The sequence below is a fragment of the Dryobates pubescens genome, chromosome 6, assembly GCF_014839835.1.
Source record: "Dryobates pubescens isolate bDryPub1 chromosome 6, bDryPub1.pri, whole genome shotgun sequence".
In the NCBI taxonomy this organism is placed as follows: domain Eukaryota; kingdom Metazoa; phylum Chordata; class Aves; order Piciformes; family Picidae; genus Dryobates; species Dryobates pubescens.
Window position 1 is genome coordinate 32,210,535 of NC_071617.1, and position 23,468 is coordinate 32,234,002.

Here is a 23,468-nt window from a genome sequence, read left to right on the forward strand (position 1 = left end):
TCTTGTAATAGGGGCTCCAGAATTGGATGCAATACTCCAGGTGGGGTCTCACCAGAGCTGAGTAGAGGGGGAGTATCACCTCCCTTGCACCACTGGCCACACTTCTCTTGATGCAGCCCAAGATCTGATTTGCTTTCTGGGCTGCAAGTACACATTGAGAGCTCACGTTGAGCTTCTCGTCCACCAGCACCCCCGAGTCTCTCTCCTCCGGGCTGCTTTCCAGCCAGTCACTGCCCAGCCTGGATTTGTGCCTGGGATTGCTTTGACCCAGATGTTCTCAAAGATCCAAACCACATGAGTTCCTATGGCTCTTCACTGGAGCTACAACTACCTAGCTCTGCACAAGCACAGGCTCTGGGAGTTTCAGCTGCTATGTCTCCATTTCTCTGCTATCTTGTCAGTATTTTTTATTTTACCTGTGCTGTTCAAGCAAGAAAGTGCTAATATAGGGAGACAAAAATTATGTATTTCTCTTGGAAAACAGGTAATTAATTTCCAAGCCTTTCTCAATTGTTGTATGCCACTTGAGAAACCTAAACATTCTAATAACGCAGAAAGAAGCCATTCAATTCATGTTACCTGTCACTCCGTTTTAACCATTTATACTAAGGTCTTGCACAAAATTAACACAGCCAGCAACAGCAACCCACCATAGAATGTTTTCTGAAGGACTAGCCTATTGGGAGAAAGGACAGAACTAGAAAAGTTGTTTAGAAATATGAATCTCAGAAGTGCTGTACATCATATTTTCTAACACCACCCTTTTGGCACCAAACTCATCAGAGGTACCAACCAGCACCAGAACAAGAGGACACAGTCTCAAGCTGCACCAGGGGAGGTTTAGGCTGGATGTTAGGAAGAAGTTCTACACAGAGAGAGTGATTGCCCATTGGAATGGGCTGCCCGGGGAGGTGGTGGAGTCACCATCACTGGAGGTGTTCAGGAGGAGACTTGATAGGGTGCTTGGTGCCATGGTTTAGTTGATTAGGTGGTGTTGGATGATAGGTTGGATGCAATGATCTTGAAGGTCTCTTCCAACCTGGTCTATTCTATTCTATTCTATTCTATTCTATTCTATTCTACTTCTTCCTGTAAGGTATGACTGCTGAGTTTCTCCATGTCTCACAGGCTGCTCCTCAAAGCTCTCTATGCTCCAAAGGGTGCTGTTAAATCAGGCTCTGGGATGAGGGTATTTGCTGTCTCAGTCTCTTGGGACTTCCTCACATCATTTCCATGGGTCATTCAGGACTCGCTCCTCTCCCTGCTGTGCTGCAGTGTGTGCTGCAGGTTGGGAAAGCACTGTTGAAGGACAGAGAGTGAGGGAGTATGAGACAAAGAGTGCTCTGGGTTTGTGTTAGATGAGCACCAGAAATGCAGTTAAAAAGGCAAACACACTTCAAACAGGAGACAGTCACCTGTTCTTGATACAAGGTACTCTAAAAATGACCACAAATACAAGTATTTAGAAAAGTTTATTTCCTTTCTATATCCCAGTTTACTTAATGCATTTAAGGGCAAGTTTTGTGTCGCAAATGTCGTCATCTCTGTTATGTCAGCAAGCTCTCAGCTTTCTATTTTGTATAACTTTTTTTCTTTTCATTGACTAACTGCCAAGTTGATGGTGTCTGTTTTGGTATCTTGTGACTCAAATACCTTCCTGTTCCCAGCTGCCCCGGTATCCTGTCATGGTGCCTTCAATTATTATTTAAGCTATGAAGTTGATTTATTTCCCTCATTTTCTGTATTACAGCATGATGCTGCTATGGAGTGAGGATTTACAGACCCAATAGTTTCTGCCTTGGCCCAAGGCTGGTATCACCAGTAAGAAAGGCCACAGCCTGGCAGGGTTTTGCCTAGCTGGAACCACATCTCCATGCAGAGTCTTTCTGACAATCTACAGGTGTAAAGCTCCAAAGTAAACATGCGAGTGTATATATGTATGTATGCATGCATGTATGTGTGTGTGTATTCTAGGTACATCTTCCAACATGTGTGTGTATTTCGGTAATAGCTATCTTAGGGTGGTTGCATGGTCAGTGCTATCATCAAGATATTTCTGTCTTCCTCCTGTCTTGTTCCTTCCCTGTCCCAAAAAATGACATCACTGTTCCCCCTCCTGTCAACAATGTACATCTGATTCATCAGAGCCAACCCCCCCAACTTCCAGAAGCCAGAACAGCAGCCATTAGAAAAGCATTTTATTCTTGCATACTTTTTTGTCTCCCTATACCAATCACTATGAATATCCAATTCACAGAAGACCAGATGGCTGGCTTCTCCTAGAAGTTTCATTTGACTATTCCAAAAAGGTAGCAAGTGGTTCAGGTCGTAGCTGAAGAGTACAAGCTGGATATAAATCACATCAGGCCAAACTTAAGATATCCGCAAGCAATAGCTGCCCAGTTTCAGACTCTGCAGGCCTCTCACACCCAGGACATCCACTGACGTCAATGGAAATTTTGGATGATGACAGAGAGCAGTGATGATGTTGACTCCGGCAGCGAAAGCCTTGAGAGCCTAATGTTTAGGTTTTCTCTGTCTTAGTTTGTATATGCTGTCCCTCACCACACAGCGAGTGCCATACTAATGCTTCCCTGCATTTACCTCAACACAGCCCTGGGAAATAACAGAAGCCTGTACCCTCACACCCCACTGCTGAGACCAGATGGGACAGGCTGGCTGGGTGACCCAGCCATGGTCACACAAAGACTTTGGAACAGAACATCACCATGGACCTCAAATTCAGACTCCCAGTGCCTTTTCTAGTGCTTTCCCTGGGAGAAGTACCATGTTTTCAGTAACTGAAGTGCTGTAAAATTGCTTGAGGTGCCCCTCCAAACTCCAGGGAGTTGTCTAATCCACTACAGTAACATTAAAAAAGTATATGTGTGTGTGTGTGTGTGTGTGAGGGTGTTTTGTTTTGTGGTTGTTTTTTGTTTTGTTTTAATTCAGTTAACTTGTGTGACAGTCTGGGCCACTCGGGACGTAAGTTAGGTATGATTTAGGTGCTGGCACATCTTGGCTGCCAAAGGTGAAGCACCCTGCTCCTCAGTGCAGTGCCCAGCCACACTGGGTGAGGAAAGGAGCCCTGAAGCAACTCCTTTGATAGCTGTGGTACCCTTCACAAAAGCTGGGGGGTGTCCCCTGGGCAACACCAGGACACTGTGGAGGCTGGGGTAGTGCTGCATTGCACTTCTCCCTGCCCAGGTTAAGGCTGTGCCCACAGAGATGAATGGATTTCTCTACAGACTAGGAGTGCTGCTAGCACCTGGCTATACATGATTAAAGTGAGGAGCAAAAGTCTCCAAGGAAGTGCTCACTCTGGAGACCCAGGAGCCCAGGGCCAATTCTACCTCACTGGTGCAAAGACAGATCCCGAGAAATATCTGAATTCATCAGCAGTCAGTTCCTCTGAGCTGTCAGTCCCCTTTTTGTGAAGACAGCAGTCATTAGGTGTGTGGTATAAGCAGGAGTGGTCCTGCTGGAGTGAGGCTTTAAGGGCACCTGCTCATCATCCAGTGTTCTGGGCTAAAAATACTTGCAGGCAGTAGAAACACTGCAGCTGCATCAGCATGCTTGTTGAATTGGACCTTCTTTGTCCTCATCACTCTGTGGTGAACCCTGGAGGACGAAGCTCAGTCTTTAACCAGTAAAGGTCACTTTCAAAATGGATGGCCAGCCACCACCACAACACCCATTAAATTTAAAGAATCAATGTGATTCTTGCTTTGGGCAGTAAGGCAGTTTTAAGGGCAAAGTTAGGGCTGGGCTTTATTGAACTCCGGTGTAAATAGTCTGGCAACTTGTTGCTGCTCATTTTGTCGGTTTGCTCCATAATTCCCTAAGGATCATCATTAGCTACAGCTAGTGAGCTGGTCTTCACATTCTGCTTTGGCCTGACTGCCCATGGCTTTACATGGTGCTGTCTGTGCTGATGGTCCTTTCTCTTTACTCCATTTGGGCATGATGTCAGGCCCCGATGTAACCTTCCTCCCTCACACCCCACTGTGAAACTGGTCAGTTCCCTCTCTCTTATCCTCCAGCCTTACCCCAAACACAGCAGGAACCATCTCTCTGTATGTACCATGGACATGCCAGTAATCTCCAGGCACCTGTGAAGCTTTCATTCTCCTCACAGGCCCCTCTAGCTTCAGCCACTGCTGCTTTGGACAGTAAATATCTGGTCTGAGTACATCCTGGCCACTGCTTTGGTGGGCTCTAAGACTTAAGACTGATCCTGTGTACTACACCAGATCAAGTTGAGGGTTGCATCTCCTTATGGGTTCAGTAATCAGCTGCTCCACAGAGCAGTCCTTGAGCATAGCTAAAAACTTATCTCTATGTACAAGTGTGATATCTGTCTGATCTGTGGGTGTTTGGAGCTTGCATATAGCAACTGTATTACATGCTACTGGTACAACACCAAATCTTTAGAAGACTACAAAGCAATGCAGGCTCTGGGTATCTCTAAGGTGTAAAGGCAGAAAATATTGAATGCTGAAGTTATCACCATGTGATAACTTCATTTGCCAAAACATCACATCCCCTCTGGCCTGATGGATGACCTACAGGTGCCAGTCTGCCACATGCAGCAAGCTGAAGGGGAACTTTGGAGACACCATCTGTCACTGTGATAACATACACCAGGGTTTGCTCAGCTCACTCTGGTGCTCATGAGCAGATGTGACTCTGTGAGGAATCTGTCACAATGTCTGCTCACACTGCTGCAGCCAGTGCTCTGCTTCTGCGCAGCGATGCTGCTGCTTGACTTTACTCTCTCCTTATGTCCCATCAAGGTGGCTCCCAGAAAACTTAGAAGCAAAATTCTGCAGTATGTTTAAGAGAAAAATTAAATGAAATATTTATCCTAATGCAGTCCACTTCCTGCAGCCTTTGCTGCAGTCGTGTATTTAAAAGCTGTGTAGTGTATCCTAGAACTATTGCTCTTCACTTTAAATGTGCTCCAGATGCAGCAAACTGTGAGATGGAGGACAACCCACAGGGGAAGCTGCAGACTTTGCCCTGTGCTTCTGCAGCCCAAGACTCCCACCCTGGTGTTTTGCTAAGGCAGTGTACAGTATGTGAATCTTCCCTGTTCTTTTAAACTCCTTTTTTTTTTTTTAAATGTTAGTTTATACAGTTTCTCATTAAGGCTTCTGAATGTGTGCAAAAACTTCTTCTGTAAATGTGTATTCAGGTGGTTTGTAAGATTTGTATTATTTGCCTCTTTTGGAGCCATTCTGGTGTATTATGTAAATCCATAGCTAAGCATTTCCTGGGACCATTTATTGTGCAAATGCTTCGTTTGGCACGTGTACAGCGCTGAGCAAAACCGATTGCTTCTGTCTCTCTCTTCAGAGAAGAAAGATCAGCCTGGAGATCTTTTGTTTCATTTAAGAGAAGACGATTTTCTAGTTTCAGTTCTTATCAGAATGCACTTTCTGGAAATGAACTGGAAACTCCCAGAACAGATGAAAGTTTAAAGGCAGAACACTGGTGACAAATTTCATGTAGAAACAAGTACCAGTAAACATCAGACACAGACATTTACAAGTGGCAGCTAGACGCTGGACTATGTAATTTCTTGCATTTCATACATAACACATTCACAGAAAAAAATCTGCATGGGAGAGTGGGCATTAACAAGCCATTAGACTATTTTTGATAATGTCCACTTCTGAGAAACTGCTTAATCCCTGAAACAGTTATTTTTCAGTTCATGCAGTCAGCTAGGTTTGGTGACAAGCCCCAGGTGTACCTGTTGCTTTAAGTTTCAGTTTGGACCTTTTTCTGCACACTGACTCTGCACAAATTCATCCCCAGAGCTGAGGAAGGCAGGTACCTGGCACCAGGCATTTTTCAATCCTATCATAGTTTCAAGGCCTGGCATTCCCCACCCAGGTCCTTACTTCTTTTCCCCCTTGTAAGCTTGGGAATGGGCTGTGGGTTGCAGTTTGGCTCTGTTCCCTCCCACAAGGAAAGTTCTATATGGGGCTCTCTAGGGACACAGGCAGTGAGCGTGATTTTCATGGTCCCCCCCAACTCAAGCCTCCAGGCTCTCTCCCTGTGTTGCTGCCAGCCTGGAAGGTCAGAAAAGGCACACATCTCCTTGCAGGCATCATGAGCTGCAGCTCACAGGTCTTAGCAGGATTGGAATGAGCTGTTGAGCCCAGGTCATGGCAGGACCTGTCACTCTGCAATCCCACTGAAGGAAGCCCCCAGTTACTTGGATATGACAGTGGGTAGTGCTGCCCCATCTCCCACCTCTCTCCTCCATGGTTCAGTGTCCTTGGGTCTTGTGTTACCTCACGCAGCAGAGTCCTGGGACACATCACTATCACTTGAGTTTACATGAATGATTTTGAGTTATACATTGTGGTGGAGCATCATGTCCTACCACCGGACTGCACTAAAGGAAGGGAATGTAGATGTGGTACTTCAGGATACAGCTTAGTAGTCATGGTAGTTGGGCTACAGTTGAACTTGATCTTAAAGGTGTTTTCCAACCTTTATGATTCTATGCCTCAGTAGGCAGAATAGGCAGTGGGACAGGCAAGGGGCACCAGCACACCCAGGGCAGGTCTTGGAAGCTGAGGAAGCAGTTGTAAAGCTGGAGGCAGAGATATATGGGGTTTGTTGTAGGATCCTCAGACCAGCAGGAAAATAAAAGCCACAGCAGGAATCCTGAGCACCTCTTTACAAAGTGCTGAGGCTAGCAGATTTATTTGCAGCATTGCATGATCTGGGACACACCACAGGAGCCTCTGTGCAACTGTTCTGCTGGCATGTGAACCTGTGGTGAGTCAGGGAAAAGGCACTCAGGGTCTGTCTTGGTAAGTAACAGGAGTTGGCTCTGAAATAAACATGCAGGAAAAGCAAATCCCCAGCTTCCTGAAGGTGCAACCAGCCCTACAAGCAGCCCCCATCATGTCTCTTTCACACACCCAGCACCTCTCTGTGCACTAGCTTGCACATCTGTAAAATGGGTTTCATGAGCTCACCTTCACTTGCACTGCTTTTGAAATCTGGCCACTTGAGAGGTTGATTTTGTCATGACTGCCTTTCAGGTCAGTGCTGGCTCAAGGGGGGAAGGAAGAGGAGCTGGAGTCATGATCCTGTTTTCTGGGAAACATGTCATGTACATTTCTGGAGACCATTTTTGGAGAATATTTTGGCTTAGCTTGCATCTTTTATCTGTGCAGCAGCCTTCTACCTGCCTCCACTTCTGAGCATAATGCATGATGTCTGCTGTGGCCCTAAAGGGCCAAACTATGAAACAAAGACCTAGGATTTTATTTTTATTTTTTCATTGGGAGAAATTAAGCTTGGTTTGTTTCCTTCCATCCTGTTTACAGCCAGGACACCTCATCTGTCTTCTTTGGTTTTGCTTACAGCAACTGGCTTGTGAGTGCCCCTAGGAGACACGGCGTGGCATTTTAGTTCGTGCCTCCTTTTTCATGCATTGAATGGAAAATGTGTGACTGTTAACAACACATCTGCCCATTATTTATCCATGCAGGCCTAATCTGTGCAGGGATTAGCAAAACATGCTTTGCCTGCCAATCTCTAATCAAAAGGGCAGATTCACTGGTGTGGAGGTGGCTTTGCTGTGCTCCAGGGAGGCAACGCTCACTCTACTGAAAATCAGGACCAATTTATCCAAATTTAATTTTTAGGTACATACCTTGCAAGGTCAAAGTAAGACCTGCAGTCTACAAAGGAAAAATATCACCCACCAGGAACAAAAGCAGATTCAAACCTGCTGTGAAGGAGAAGGCTCTATTATGAACACCGAGGCAATGAGAATATTGTAATAAAATTTAACAGTCTGTAAAGGAGAAATTACTAGCTTGTGCAAAGTATTCCCTTAGGACATATATTCCTTCCAGATATTTTCTACTTTTCTTCATCTTTCCTAAAGATGCAATGGCTGCTTCAATGGCTTACTAACATTTCTGGTATAGGTTTGTACTGCAGTGAGTATCAAGAGACCAAACTTCTGCCCTAAGGGAACATGTTGTGTGTGCTTTATCTGGTTCTTGTCTACTTTTCCTCTTCATAAATGGGATATTTTTTTTGCAAAATGAGGGCAAAAAGTATTCCTAACAGCCTTGGCAGAATTTTATACATTCAGTTTCATGAAGTTCAAAGCAGTGGAGAATCATCCCAACTACCTAGCAATGGTTAAAGATAAAATGGGCAGTGGAAGGTGGATAGTGTTCAACATATAGTTCTGAGCTTAGTGAGGGGGAAATGGTGCTTTACTGTCACATTTTATTTGTAAGTTTTATTTGACTGCAACACCTGATTTCAATATGATTAATTCTTACTTAGCATGCAGTCTTGGCACTGAAGACTTCTGGTTTACTTTAATGGTGATGCTTGGTTCCAGTGTTAGAGACCTCTGGGGCAGAGCTGATTTGCTATTTGCTGGGTTAATACAGATACACATTTAAAAGATCTTGAGAATAAACAAGAACTAGTACATGAAAGATTAAGAAATTGACAAACAATTTCAAGTAAAAATACAGACAGTAATATCTTCTTTGTGTAATAGAAATTGGGACACCCATCTGATAGTACCCAGGGACAGAGTGCCCCTGTATCCTGTCCCCATCAGACTAGAGCAGTGACCCAGGCAAGAGGCATCATGCTCACAGGCTCTTGTCCTGCTGGGGGGACTTCAACCACCCTAACATCTACTCAAAAAGTAGTACAGCAAGCAGCAGGCAATCCAGGAGGCTTCTGGAGAGCCTTGATGATAACTTCCTGAGACAGAAAATAGACAACCCTACCCGAGGGGATGTGGGATGTGTTATTGTACCTGATGGCCACTAATACAAGTGAACTTAACGGGGATGTAAAGCTGAAGGCAGGCTGGGCTGCAGTGATCATGTGCTAGTGCAGTTCTCTGTCCTAAAGGGACACCTATCAGAAGCATAGTCAGTACTCTAAATTTTAGGAAAGCAAAATTCCAGCTCTTCAAGGAGTTAGTAAATAGGGCCCTGTGGGAAATGGCCCTCAGGGACAAGGGAGCAGAACAAAGCTGGCAGATCTGTACAGGCAGTGGAAGCAGGGATCTGGAGGTATTCAAAGTGTGGCTCGACAGGGCTATGTGCAACCTGGTGTAGTTGAGGATGTCCTTGCTTACTGCAGAGGGGGGGTTGGACTAGATGACCTTTGGAGGTCCCTTCCAACACAGTCCATTCTGTGATTCAGTGATTTTGCCGCTCTGGTCTGGTAAGACTGCACCTGGAGTACTGCATCCATGACCTGATTGAGAAGGTCCAGAGGCGTGCCACAAAAATGATCAGGGGGCTGGAGGATTTCTGCTCTGAGGACAGGCTGAGGGAGCTGGGGTTAGAATAGAATAGAAATGGTAGAATAGAATAAACCAGGTTGGAAGAGACCTTCAAGATCATCGTGTCCAACCCATCAACCAATCCAACCTACCTAATCAACTAAACCATGGCACCAAGCACCCCATCAAGTCTCCTCCTGAACACCTCCAATGACGGCGACTCCACCACCTCCCCAGGCAGCCCATTCCAATGGGCAATCACTCTCTCTGTATAGAACTTCTTCCTAACATCCAGCCTAAACCTCCCCTGGTGCAGCCTGAGACTGTGTCCTCTTGTTCTGCCCATCTGTCCAGCCTGTCGAGGTCCCTCTGCAGAGCCTCTCTACCCTCCAGCAGATCAACTCCTGCGCCCAGCTTGGTGTCGTCAGCAAATTTACTGATGATGGACTCGATGCCCTCGTCCAGATCATCAATAAAGATGTTAAAGAGCATGGGGCCCAGCACTGATCCCTGGGGCACACCACTGGTGACTGGCTGCCAGCTGGATGTGGCACCGTTCACCACCACTCTCTGGGCTCGGCCCTCCAGCCAGTTCCTAACCCATCGCAGTGTGCTCCCATCCAAGCCATGGGCTGACAGCTTGGCCAGCAGTTTGCTGTGGGAAACGGTGTCAAAGGCCTTGCTGAGGTCCGGGTTGACTACACCTACAGGCCTCCCCACATCCACCAGGCAGTCACCTGATCATAGAAGGAGATCAGGTTGGTCAGGCAGGACCTGCCCTTCCTAATCCATGCTGGCTGGGCCTGATCCCTTGGCCATCCTCTAAGTGCTGTGTGATTGCACTCAGGATGACCTGCTCCATAATCTTGCCTGGCACTGAGGTCAGGCTGACAGGCCTAGAATTCCCTGGCTCATCCAACCAGCCCTTCTTGTGGATGGGCACCACGTTGGCCAGCTTCCAGTCATCTGGGACCTCTCCAGTGAGCCAGGACTGCTGAAAAATGATGGATGTTCAGCCTGGAGAAAAGGAGGCTCTGGGGAGACCTAATCGCCTCCTTCTGGTGCCTGAAGTGGGAGGAAGGCTGGAGAGGGAGTGTTTACGAAGGCCTGCAGTTATAGGACAAGGGTCAATGGTTTGCAATTAAAGAGCAGATTTATACTGGATATTAGGAAAAAGGACTTTGCAATGAGGGTGGCTGAGCACTGGAACAGGTTGCCCAGAAAGGTGGTTGAGGCCCCATCTCTGGAGATATTCAAAGTGAGGCTTGACAGAGATCTGGGTGAGCTGATCTAGTTGAGGATGCCCCTGCTCACTGCAGGGGGGTTGGACTAGATGACCTTTAGAGGTCCTTTCCAACCCAGGTGATTCGATGATTCTAACATCTCTACGCCTTAATTTTTTCTGTATTATCTTTTATCCCAGCACAGTTCCTGTAGTACTGTAGTGGCTATGGGCTGTTCCCAACTAGCATTACTTATTTCCATCAGGCCACACTAAGTTGTCAGGGCATCCTGTGACAAGCAGTAGAGGACCAGAAGCCCCATTTGGGAAAGAGGACCACCGGTATGTGCAACCCAGCCTGTGCTGGTCAGGACTTGCTAAGCTCTACTTCGGGACTGTTACTACAAGGAGATTGTGCTATAGTGGCGGCAAGATGGGTTCAGTTGTGTCATGTGGTGGCCACTGCTTCATTTTGTACCTATAAGCAGGTTTCTCTGTCCCCACCACTGTCTTTCTATGCAAAGGACATCAGGCAGCCACTTCTGTTCCCAGATGGGCTTTCTGGTCTTTACACCACCCATTCCAGTTGGCATCCTGAGGAAAAGGAAAGCAACCAGGTCAAGCATGTGCTCCTCTTTCTCAGGTTTGTCATTCCATTACCTCAACACAGACCAGAGATGCCATTGCAGCAGCCCTCTCAGCAACATCTCTCTGCAGCATAGCCACTGTGTAACATCTCTCTTGAAACATTTCCCAAGGGCCATGGGTAACCAGGATGCAATTCTCTCAGTTTTCATGTAGACTCCTTCCCAGCAGTGTAATCTTGCCTTTTACTTTAGTCATGAGCCTTCTGATTGTCTCTGAACATGGATACGACACTTCTGCGTGGGAGTAAGCCTTTCTTTATTACTGCTGCAGCAATTAAGCCAGTACCATTGCCTTCCAGTACCCTTGCTTTGACAGTTCCAGTCCAGTCTTACACAGGCCTTTGCTGCTGGCTTGGCTAAAGCCTTGCGTTTCTTTTTCAGACCACCTGCTGTGATTACAATGGAGCCATAGCTCCTGATGGCAGATCCCAGGGAAATGATGCATGAAACGAGTTTATCTCCAAAATGCAGCATTACACATTGCAGCCCCAAAGCTCCTTGCTGTCTGCAGCCACCTTACCTGGGAACAGCCCAACAGCTGTAGGAATTTAGCCCTCACACAGATGCTTACACAGAGTTGAGGAGATCATCCCAGCATTTTGGTTCTACAGAGTGCCTGCAAGAGTGGCTTCCCTGTTCATTGTGGCCTGAGGATGAACAAGGCTAAGACACACCTGAGCTTTGCATCAGCATTTACCTATGGCTTCTCTAGCCATTGTCCATGTGCAAAGTCCCACTTCTACCTGGGCAAAAGACCATCAAATAAACTTTATCAGCAAGTGAGCAGCAACGATGCTCCTGGGCTGAGGTGACAGGTGAGTTTCAAGATTTCTGGTAACATAAGGAGAAGTAGGTTTGGTCAATCTCCGATAACAACTTCTCTTGTAATACAGGGGCTAGGATTTTCTTCTAGAGGTGCAGTGGAGGTGCCCTTGTCTGTGCTTCTTGCCCTGGGGTCCCTTTTAGAGCTGAAGGAGAGAAACAAATGTAGCATCTTCCTGAGCTCAGCACCTCCCAAGGTGCAGCTCAGGGACATCTTTGTCCCTGCCCATATCCAGCACCTATGAAAAGAGCCTGGAGTCCTTGTTCAAGTACAAAAGTTTTTTGTACATACCAGTTGGCAGAAACTCCCCACTACCACTCTTCATCCCTAGGACTCAGAGCTCTGACAGGTTATTAGAGTCACATGCACACACATTAGTCTCACAGCAAACTACCAGAGCCTTTTCAGGGTCTCCTCCAGCAGGGTGTCTTGGAGGTGCATACTATAAGCAAATCAGGATTCTTGCTGTTGATGGTGCCTTTATTTAAGATAAGCCAGGGGCTCTCAGCCAGTAGGTGTACAGCCTGGGAGATCTTTGAAAGCTTTCCAGTGAGTCTAAGGGATGATGAGCAGCAGTGCACATTCTGCCTGAGCAGGGAGAGGGAGCTTGCAGAGGACTGTGACAAACACAGGCTGTGTGCAGACCATGACAACCCTGCTCACCTCCACTTCCAGGAAAACCCACTCCAGTGTCATGGTACCTAGGCAGAGGGCTGACCATCAGCCATTGTAGGCATTTGTAGTGATGCTGCACTGAGCAAATGCTGTATGCCTATACCAGCTATTTGCAAACACTGCCTACTGCTAAAAATCACTGCTCCTCTTGGACATGGCCTCTCCTCACAGCTGGGGTACCACTCTGCTAGCACACAGCCCACACCTGCCACATGCCAGCAGCACCATGCTGCCCAGCACTTAGGGCAAGGGTAAGCACCAGGATCCCTGCTTGCTTTCTTCGCAAAGCACACTTCTGACACTTTAGCAAACAGCAGGGCTTTAGTCCCAGAGTTTAAACCAAAGAAATCTACAACTTCCAGGTGTTTGGTAACCCTTCCTCTTCACCTCAGGTGAGACAGAGCTAGCTGTGTAGCAGGACCGGCTCACCAGAGCCTGTATAAATTGAAGCAGAAAGTGTATTTTATCCTGTAAATTATATGGCCCCAGCAGACAAAGCCAGAGGAGGCTAGCAGTCTCCTTGTCAGAGTGGAACACTTCCCTAGCAGCTCTTCCACCACCACTGCACACCTCTCCCAAGAGGAGATAGCTACACTATTTCCCCACTTGCCCACAGGCAGCTTGCTGTGGTGCTAGTAGAAGATGCCATCTGTGTCCTGCCCTGTGCATGTAGATCTGCAAGACTCTATCCTGGAAAACCTCAAGGAACTGACCCAAACTACCCATCTGTCCTGAGGTATTGGGAGACTTGGGGTCAGACCTTACTTGAGAGTCCTCAGTGCTGAGCTGGGCTCCAAAGAATGCTAAATACTTACAGACTGCCCTCTAGGTAGGGTGGTGGTTATCTTTCTTTAAAGTAACACTTTATTAGCAGATTAATTTGATAAAATATTGATAGGCAGGCTCTCCTGGTGCAGTCATGCCTGGAGCACCACAAGCTGTTTTTGCCAAGGAGCATCCAAAAAATACCAGGATACTCACTGGAAACAATGTTCCCTTGTGGGCAAAACTGAAATTACTGGACAGCAGAAGCAACTGTGTCCAAAATGTTCTTCCAAAATTTTTAACATTGAATGTTGATTTTTCTGGAGTGACTTCATCCCCCAACTGTTTTGGGATTACAGTGTAGTCCTGTCTTGCTTCCCATAGCTATTTATTTACTGTTACTTACTGACAACTCCCTTCTTAAAATGCTTCCTCATACAGCTTCACAAGCTCTGTTATGGCACCAAGGAAAAAAACAGCTCATCCAGGTGCATGAAACATACCACATTTCCCCTAATGTTCCTCAAACTTCACTGAAGATACCAGGTCCAAGAAAGTCATCTAACTCATCTGCTACCCCCACCAAGAGCCTGCAGTTCAGCATTTTGGACAATGGGGCTCGCTGTGCATGTGGGTGCACGTTTGGTAGCACCCTCCACATCACTGGGTGTCCTCTGGGACAATCTTCCTTACAACCTCTTGCTGGATGGGAAAACCTCTGCCATGAGCAGGTCTCCTGGTCTAGTTGAGGATACCCCTGCTGATTGCAGGGGGGGTTGGACTCGATGACCTTTGGAGGTCCCTTCCAACCCAGACCATTCTATGAGTCCTCTGGAAATGGAAGCCAGCCTACAGGAAGCAATTCATGCTTGCTGAAACCAGCTGAAACAATAAAAGAAGGCTTTGTTGTATTGGTCAGTGAGAGGAGTCTCCAAAGAGGGAGATGAGGATCAGGCTCCTGATGTGTGCTAGGGCAAGGCTGTCCTTTGGGGCATTATGACACTACACTGGGTGATTCAGAGATGGGGGTGAATGCCAGCTGTGCTACTGTATGGGCCTTCCTCTCTCTCTCATACTAATAATGTTTAATGAAATGTAATTTAAACCATCTGTGTTTTTTATCTTCAGAGCATTAGACCACTTGCTTATGACACCCTAGTAGTCAAACCCTCCCTGGTGCATTGGGAAGCAGGTTCAAGCTTCTAGTGAAGCTGAGACTGGGTTTTTCTAAGTCTCTCTGCACCCCCATGCAGATTCTGCATCCCCTGTAGCAAGCAGCTGGTACAGGATGGTGCTTCACAGGGCTGAAAGCCAGGCGACAAGTGGGTATAGTGTTGTGGAAGCAGGGAGTGGATACAGGCCATGTGCTGAGCACAGGCAGCATCTGTTGGAGCTGCATTCATCCCTGAATGGCCCTGGTGGCATGGGCAGGTGGAAAGTCAGGCTGTGATTTCTGGTGCAGAGGGCTAGCTCATTTACTGACACAAAGAGGCAGTTTAGAGGTTTGGCAGATAGGCTGCTGGAAGCAAGTAATTTGGTCGAAGACAAAGGATACTGATGTGCTTGCCCACGTCAGTGGGCAAGAGAAAAGCCATGTGTGTCATCTGTCAGGACTTGTGTAAAGCATGGTCCCCTACAACATCCCTCCCTCTAAATTGAGAGAGATGGATTTGATGGATGGACTATTCTGTGGATAACAAATTAGTTGAATGGTCATAACCAGAAGGTAGTGGTCAACAGCTCAATGTCCAGATGGAAATCAGTGAAGAGTGGTTTCTCTCAGGGATCTGTACTGGGACCAGGGTTGTTTAATATCTTCATCAGTGGCATAGACAGTGGGATCAAGTGAACTCTCAGCAGGTTTGCAGATGACACCAAGCTGAGTGGTGCAGTTGACACACCAGAGGGGCTGGATGTCATCCAGAGAGATCTAGACAAGCTTGAAAAGTGTGCCTTTGTGAACCTCTTGAGGTTCAACAGGACCAAGTGCAAGGTCCTACACCTGGGTCAGGACAATCCCCATTATCAATACAGGCTGGGGGATGATGGATTGAGAAAAGCCCTGCAGAGAAAGACTTGGAGGTACTAGTGGATAACATGAGCCAACTTTGTGCACTCACAGCCCAGAAAGCAATTCATTTCCTAGGCTGCATCAAAAGAAGCACAACCAGGAAGTTGAGGGAGATGGTTCTGATGCTCTACTCTGCTCTGGTGAGACCTCACCTGGAGTACTGTGTCCAGCTCTGGAGCCCTCAGCACAAGCAGGACAAGGCACAAGTCCAGAGGAGGGCTACAAAAATGATTCAAGGGCTGGAACACCTCTCCTACTAGGACAGGCTGAGACAGTTGGGGTTGTTCAGTCTGGAGAAGAGGAAGAGAAGGCTCGGAGTGGACCTTATTGCAGGCTTCACCCTCCATCTCAGAGGGTGCATTGTTGAAGTTCTGTTCAGACACCTCAACCAGCAGTTCCCAGCAGAAACAGGTTGCATGCGGGCTTCCCTTGCAGCACCTCCACAGAGATGACCCATGCATCCCCATCCCAGCCTTTGCCTGCTGCCTCCCCAGAGCCCTGGCAGCAGGGCCAGACTGCACCCATCATCTCCTATGCACTTTGGCCTGCCAAACCCCTTTGGGACACAAATGAACTGCCAGCATTTCATTTTCCTATCTCAGAACTGTACCTGCTCTGGCTGCCTCCCGCTTGGGAATTCACATCATTCACAGCCTTCACTGTACATGTGAACTCCTAACTCCACACTGTTGCTCTAATTGACCCAGCATGTCCCTGGATGCCACCATGCCATGTGTCTGTGCATGTCCTCACCCCTGGAGTGAGTAGCTGCACTGCCAGCCATCTCCTCCTGCTCCTGCTCCTATCACTTCCTGTGGGCTTAGGTGGAGAAACCCCAAGACTGGGCTCCTGCAAGCTTCATTCCAGGCCCTGCATAGCAGATCACAGATGGGCAGTAGGGTCCTGTGGGTGCCATGAGGAGCAAGGGGCTTTGCTGCCAGCCCTGGTCCCTCAGCATCTCAGTGCCCCCAGGAGTGAAAGGAGGAGGATGATCTCACATTTTTTTCAAGATGCCCACTGTGAAGATGCTCCTGGCTTCACTTCTCCCCTCACTCTTTCCTTGCTGCCCCACACCTTTGCAGCCCCTGCATGTTTGTACTCTTTGCAGGTGATGGCTGTTGCAGCAGATGAAGAAACTTGGGTTTCTTCTCCTCTAAGATGTATGCCCCTCTTTCCCCAAAGGAAGAGAGGAGGAGCAAAGAAAGAAAAGAAACCTGTGTATTTACTGCAGATGGTGACTGGCTTGTATAATAATGGTGCCTTTCTCTCCTTGTTTCAGGGAGTGCTGCCGATTTTTTGGAGACAATGGCTTGACTTTGAAGGTGTTTTTTACCAAGGCAGCACCCTTTGGTGTTCTTTGGACTCTCACAAACTACCTTTACTTACATGCAATAAAGAAAATAAACACTACGGATGTCTCCGTGTTGTTCTGCTGCAACAAAGCTTTTGTGTTCTTGCTTTCATGGATCGTTCTGAGGGACAGGTTCATGGGAGTGAGGGTAAGTGACTCATCTCTGTCTCCCTTCTCCCCCTCACCCTTCTGCCTTTCCTTTCCCCCTTCCCTCCCGCCGGCCAAGTTGAGCAGCTGAGCCGGTGCAGAAAGCCTTGTGGAGCAGGGACACTTGATACCAGACCTAGCTGGGGCTGAGCACACATCCCTGCAAGTGTCTCTGGTCCCAGTCTGTAATGGGGCCCTTGGCTTTTGTACCTATGACTGCAGCTTTGCATGGTGGCTTAGTTATCCTTTGCACCCATGTCAGGAGCTGGAGTGGGAGCAGAGGAGAGGTTCAGAGAGGAGAGGAGAGGTTCGGAGAGGAGAGGTTCGGAGAGGAGAGGTTCGGAGAGGAGAGGAGAGATTCAGAGAGGAGAAGTTTGGAGAGGTTCAGATCACTGTAAACCCTGGTGCATGAGGATTTGTATAATGCAGGTGCATGGGGATGTGCGTCTGGCCAGCAGCTTATAAGCACCAGGGAAGGCAGTGGGGCAGTACTGCTACTTGCCCAGGGCTCTCCCAGTGGCATTTCAAATGTTTGCTTATGCCCTTAGTCCTACACCCTGTTTGGACACTTTTGCTGCAACACCAACAGAGCTGTGTGTGGAAGGTTTATTGGAAACCCAAATGGCTCCCTGCTGACCCTGCTGCCATTTTGGCAGCCATCAGCACACAGTGTCCTCTGGCAGCTGAACCAGTTGGATAGGTGCCTGGCATCCATTCCAGTGACCTGCAACCCTGGAGTTAAGGGAGGGGGCTATGCCAAGGCTGTGAGCCACTGCAAGGAAAAAGCACCAGTGGGGTCTCCCCTGACTCATTGCACCAGCAGTCATTTACTAATATTAACAGCAATAATGGTAACAATACCTGTTTTACACCCACTGTTTGAGGAGTTCTCTACTCACCCACTCAGGCAGTGCTTTCAGTGCTCAGAAGAGGTTGTTAGCCCTTGCTTCCTGGAGCAACCGAGAGTTAATTTTTCAGGGAGCACTCCTCTCCAGCAGGAGACCTTGGCCAGCCTTGTGGCGGTGGCAGGCAGGAGGCTGCTCTGGGAATCATTGCAGAATGTACCTGCCAAAAGCCTGCCGACCTCGTGTCTGCATTTGGCCACCCTCCTTGCCCAGGTAGCCATACCTGAATACAGATTAACTGGGGGGTTGAGTACAGAACCAAGAATATCCTGAAAGGATCCTGGAACCAGGGCAATGTCACTGTTATCCTAGATGGATGTGCTGGCCGTTTGGATAAAAGTGGAGAAGAAAATAATAAAATGCACATTTTGGGGGCCTTCAGCTGCCTTGTGGCACTGTCATGGTGGTGGTATGTGTGTAGAGGGTGGGGGGGAGAGCTTCCTGAGAAGCCACCTCCATGCCCAAGGAGAAGCATGGCCATATCCCACCCTGGTGGTAGGCCAGTGAGGGGCCTGGGCACAGAGGGAAGGATCTTGCAGGACAACTGAGCTCTGTGCTACAGGGTGGATGTGGCATCCTGATGAGTGGCAAAATGTGAGAGAATAGGTGCTTGTCCCTAGGGACTGTCAGAGCACGGGGCAGTGCAGCAGTCCTGCTGCCCAGCTTCCCATGGCACAGTGGGAGTGCTGGAGACAACCCTGTCTGCAGAAGGATGTAGTGTGAAGTGTTTTGGTGAGATGCATTTTATTCCCTTTCCTCCTTTTTCTGTACAGTCCATGTGAAAATCAACTGGCAGTGAGGGTGGCACTACCTGGCATACTGGGGTTTGCCTTGCAATGAACCCCAAAACAAAACCCTCTTCCTGGGAATGGCAACCAGAAGGAGGGACAGCTGCTGGGGTTTCTCTGGGAGCAACCTGAGGACTGCAAACCAGCACACAGCACAGACCCAAAGCTCATGGTCCTTCAGGGCCATGCTGTGTGAGAGCTGCTCAGCCTTTTAGAAGCACCCTTTGAGATGGTATTTGGCAGACAAGGCTGAAATGGGGACAGTGCCTGGCTCTGCAATGAGCAAAAGCTCTCCCATGCTCCCTCTCTATCCCCATTGCAGTGCAGCAGGATGCACACTGCCACAGCAAAGCTCTTCCTGTCTATTTTGGATATCCCTGTTAATATCCATTGGAGAAGAGGCTAGGTGAGAAAGGCAGCAGCTCAGTGGGGTTCAAACACATACAAGTATCCTGCTCGACCTTCAGAAGTGCAACTTCTAGCTCTACAAGCAATTAAATCCCAATTTGGCTGGAATATAAATGTAAGAGCAAGCTACAAAATCTCATCCTCCCCACTCACACACCTGTAAGTGTCTACATCTCCTGTAATGAAGTTGCCCTTTCCTTTCACCCTGCCCAGGGCACAGTGTGTCCAACTGAGCTCTGAGCTGTCATATTGCTTTCAGAGAAGACACACATGAAATGAAGCTGTGAGTGCCTGAAGCATTGCCTCTGCAAGTAACCTCAGGCTGGTAGTGGTGCAAGCAGCCTGTCAGGGCTGCTAACGACATGCTTGTTAGGCAGGCCGGAATGCTTCCAGAGAAACCCTACATGACATACCTGGTGTGTCGACAGGTGAGACCAAGGCTCATCTGACACTCAAGACATGCATGGTAGAAGGCTGTTTGCAGCCTGCATTTATTTGCTTTGACCTTGGACTTTGGTGTTCCCTCTGTGCATCAGTAAATAAAGTGAGCTCAGGATCCAAGAGAGCCATTGTTTGCAAGTACCCCCTGTGTACCTGAGGTACGGACAAGCACATCTGCCAGCTGGATTGGGAAATAAATATGCTATTGAATCCCAAATTGTAGTCTTCCTTTTCAATGAAGCAGAGACCCAGCCTCCTGGGAGGTGCTCTGGAGTCAGCCAGCCTCTGACATTGAAAGCAAAACTGGATGCTTTTTATTCTGCAGTTATTCTGCAGTTCCCAATGCACCCTCCAAGCATCCACCACAGCAGAGTTGCAGCTGTCAGTGGCTCAAGCTGACTCCCTTCACCACTATGCATGGAGATACTCACTTCACCACTGCAACACCCAGCTGCATGGTTGTGGTCTCCATCTGGCTCTTCAGTGAAGGCTGGAGGAGCCCCATGCCTTCCAGACAGGAGATGCCACTCCTGGAGCAGACACTACAGGAGATGCATCTTCCACTCTTTGTCACATGGGCTGTAGCACAGATGATGTTGATGGAATTGCCATTTTTCAAACAAGCCTAAGCCCGTGTATCTTGCAGATCTAGAAAGGGCCATATTGAGTCAGACCAAAGGTGCATCTGCCCAGAAGCCTGGCTGCCTGTAGTGGACATCTAGAAAAAATATGTTTAAAGAGGAAAAGCTTATAATGAAATTTCCTCATGAGACTTTCCAGCTTCCAGCAATTTGAGGCTCAAGGACTTCCTGAGGTGGAAGCAATGTTCCTATAGTTAATAGTCCTTTTTCTTCCATGAGTTTATCCTTTTAAACTTTTCATATCCACAATGTGCAACAGGAACACTTCCTTTCGTTGAGTGATATATTGGGTGCAGAAAACTCTGGTTTTCCTTGTTCTGCACCTGTCCCATGCTAGTCTCATTCAATGGCCTTTTTTTTATTATTCATGCCTCTGAAGCCACACAGAGTTTCTGAGTTTTTATTTGACCAGCACACTAAGATGAGAGAACTGCTGAGGGATGCTGAGCTCCTTCAGTTCTGCCTATCTGAAACAGTCCCACATTGCTGTAGAGCCATACATTAGGGGGTTTTCTGTCCTTGCCTTAGAAAGAAACCTAAGACTGTATATCCCAGTTACACCACTGCCAAGCTTTGCTTTAGAAATGACATCCCACAGCTATGCATGGAGAGAGCTGATGCCAGCAGGGCTGTGAGCCAAGATGCTGTATCTGCACCTCACCAAATATTCAATGTGCATATCCAGCCTTTACAGCTTGCACTGGACTCCGTCTGAACAGGTCATAAATCATCATCTTCAGAACCTCCTGCCCTTCATCTGGGCTTTGCAAGGGGCTGAGCAGCTGGGGAAAACCCTACGCCTCCACAGCCTGTCAAAGCTGTGATCATGCATCATCTTCAACTGCAGTACTGCAGAGACTCAAGTCCCTTCTTGTTGAGATGCTATTAGCTGTACTTTCCATGCAATGTCAGCTTCTGCTGATATGGGCTCTTTTCTATCCTTAGGCTGTCCTGACATTCTACAGCAATGGCTTTGGAGAAATCACCCCCCTCCTGTTTGCAAAAATGGGGCATTCTTCTGCTAGGCAAAATTGGAGGTGTTGATGTCAGTATGCAGGAGAGATCTACTGGGTGATTGGGTATGGAAGCTTTATAGGTGCCCCCTGGCACTGGCACCAGCCCCAGCTCAGCTCAGGGAAGAGACTACTGATGCTGCTGGGATGGGGACCTGCAGCTGTTAAAGGGGTCCCTCCCATTGCAGATTACTTTTTATGCAGTAGCAGAGCTTGGTACATAGGCTTTTCCCCTGCATCTTCTCAACAGTCCCAGCATCTCTGGTGAGCTGGAAAGGTGAGAGGAGGCCATTGCTCATGGATGTGTAGGCAGCTGCAGCCTGTGGATGGAGCTTAAAACATCAGCCTGGCTGCAGGAGTGGGGACACCTGGCTGGCACTGACCCAGCTGTGGGTCAAAATAAAGACATTTATCCCAATAATCTTAGAGGCATCACCATGACTGTGCAACCAAAGGGGATGTGGGCTAAGCAGGACATCATTCACACCACTGCAGAGCTAGGAAGCACAGAGCATGCAGAAAGCCTTTTTCCTCCAGAATTACCACCTGGGGAGGATCAAGACATCCGGCAGGACAGTCTCAGAGAAGCCAGGGGCCTTACTGACCCTTCTGAATCAGGGGCAGCCTGTCCCCTGCCTTCATGAATGCTACTTCCCTTTGAATGATCACCCTCAGGTGTTGCTGTGGGGCTGAATGGCTGACTAAACCTTCCTACACTCAACTGGAAAGTAGTTGCATGAGTTTTACTCTGCTGTTTATTTTAAAACCCCTTTTCCTCAAAAATATCCAAAGGACTCAAAGCCTTTCCTGCAGGTGCCAGGGAACTACTGCTTGTGTATTACTGTCATGCACAGGACTGCAGGGATGCACTGGTGGGGAGGCTCAGTGACAGAGATGAAATCCCTCCTTCAGCTCAGTGCAAGACATTGAGCCCTGTGGTCTGGGCTGCTGCACACCCCTGCAGAGGCAGCTGCTCCTTCACAGCTCTGCTTGCATCTTCTTTGCAGCCAGGGAAACACAAGGCAGGGCAGCATCCATTCCGCCAGTATCAGCTAGTTTTCTGTGTAAGCAAATGGTGCAGAAGGTTTTTCCATGCTGGGAGCTGTCCAGTAATACTTTCTTTCTTTCTTTCTTTCTTTCTTTCTTTCTCTCCAATCAGATCGTGGCTGCTATATTTGCCATTGCAGGTATAGTTATGATGACATACGCTGATGGGTTTCACAGCCACTCTGTTATTGGGATAACCCTGGTGGTGGGCTCTGCCTCAATGTCTGCTCTCTACAAGGTAAGTACATCTGGTTCTTTACCCTCAGAAGGATGCCAATCAACCCTGTCACTCACTCACTCACTCACTCACTCAAACTTCTCCTTTCTTACTTGTAACCCTTCATTGCCATGTGTCCTTCTTTTAGGGGTCAACCATAAACAGACTGACTCTGAAACACTGCATTTAGGTGTTCACGTGCTTTGGTGGCTGCCCTCACTTACTATGAAGACTGCTATTTCCTGGGAAGTGTCTTCTCCAGTGCCCAGGGGAGGACTTCCACCTTCTTGAAAAACAAGGCTGCTTTTGCATTAGTGCTGGATTTAATCATTCACAAGTGCCTTGCAAAGATTGAGCTTCTTTTTCAAGTCACTTTGTTATGTCCCCCAGCCAATCTTCCTTCAGTGTCATGCATAGCCTATATTAGGCTTAGCATGGAAATGATCCTGTGCTTAAAACCTCTCCCTGACCAGCTTGGGTAAGCTGCACTATGTGAAAGCTGACATGCAGCCTTCTCTGCTGGGCAGAGAGCCATTTTACTTAGCCTGAGGCATGTATGTGCATTTGCTTCTGTGTTGCTCATGCTCAGAGTCATGGTCCACAGAGGAAAAAGCATTTGTAGAGTGTGGTTCACCCACCCATTAGGACATGGAGACTGGGATGTGGTGCAGACATCTCCATAACAGAAACTGTCCAGGCAAGTCCTCCAGCCTTCGCACAAGCAATCTAGGGAGACTTGCCAAACCGAGAAGCAGCTGTCTGTGTCCCTCAGCACTGTGCTGCAATGATTTCTGCTCACTTTTTCAGATCAGCTTATGCCTTAAATAAGGGAATTCGTGAAGTTTCATACAGCTCTTTCCTCTGGAAAAGCATTCTCTTGCAAGACCAGACAAATGCTCTGCAGACCTGGGGAAATGCCATGGCTTTGAAGTTATCTGCAGGCAGGCAGCTAGCTCTGGCTCCTCTCCCATGCTGCTCCTCGCAGGATAAAGGTCTCAGGGCTGCT

The 23,468-nt window shown here is 47.9% G+C and overlaps 1 protein-coding gene across 3 annotated transcripts in view; it reads left to right on the plus strand.

The window, feature by feature from the left end:
* Positions 1-23,468, plus strand: part of SLC35F3 (solute carrier family 35 member F3) — a 191,073-nt gene that overhangs the window by 161,748 nt on the left and 5,857 nt on the right. For all 3 annotated transcript variants that reach the window (XM_054162264.1, XM_054162263.1, XM_009906768.2), the window contains 2 exons: positions 16,784-17,003; positions 22,358-22,483. In XM_054162264.1, the coding sequence (XP_054018239.1) occupies positions 16,784-17,003; positions 22,358-22,483 (346 nt within the window). The remainder of the gene's footprint in view (positions 1-16,783; positions 17,004-22,357; positions 22,484-23,468) is intronic.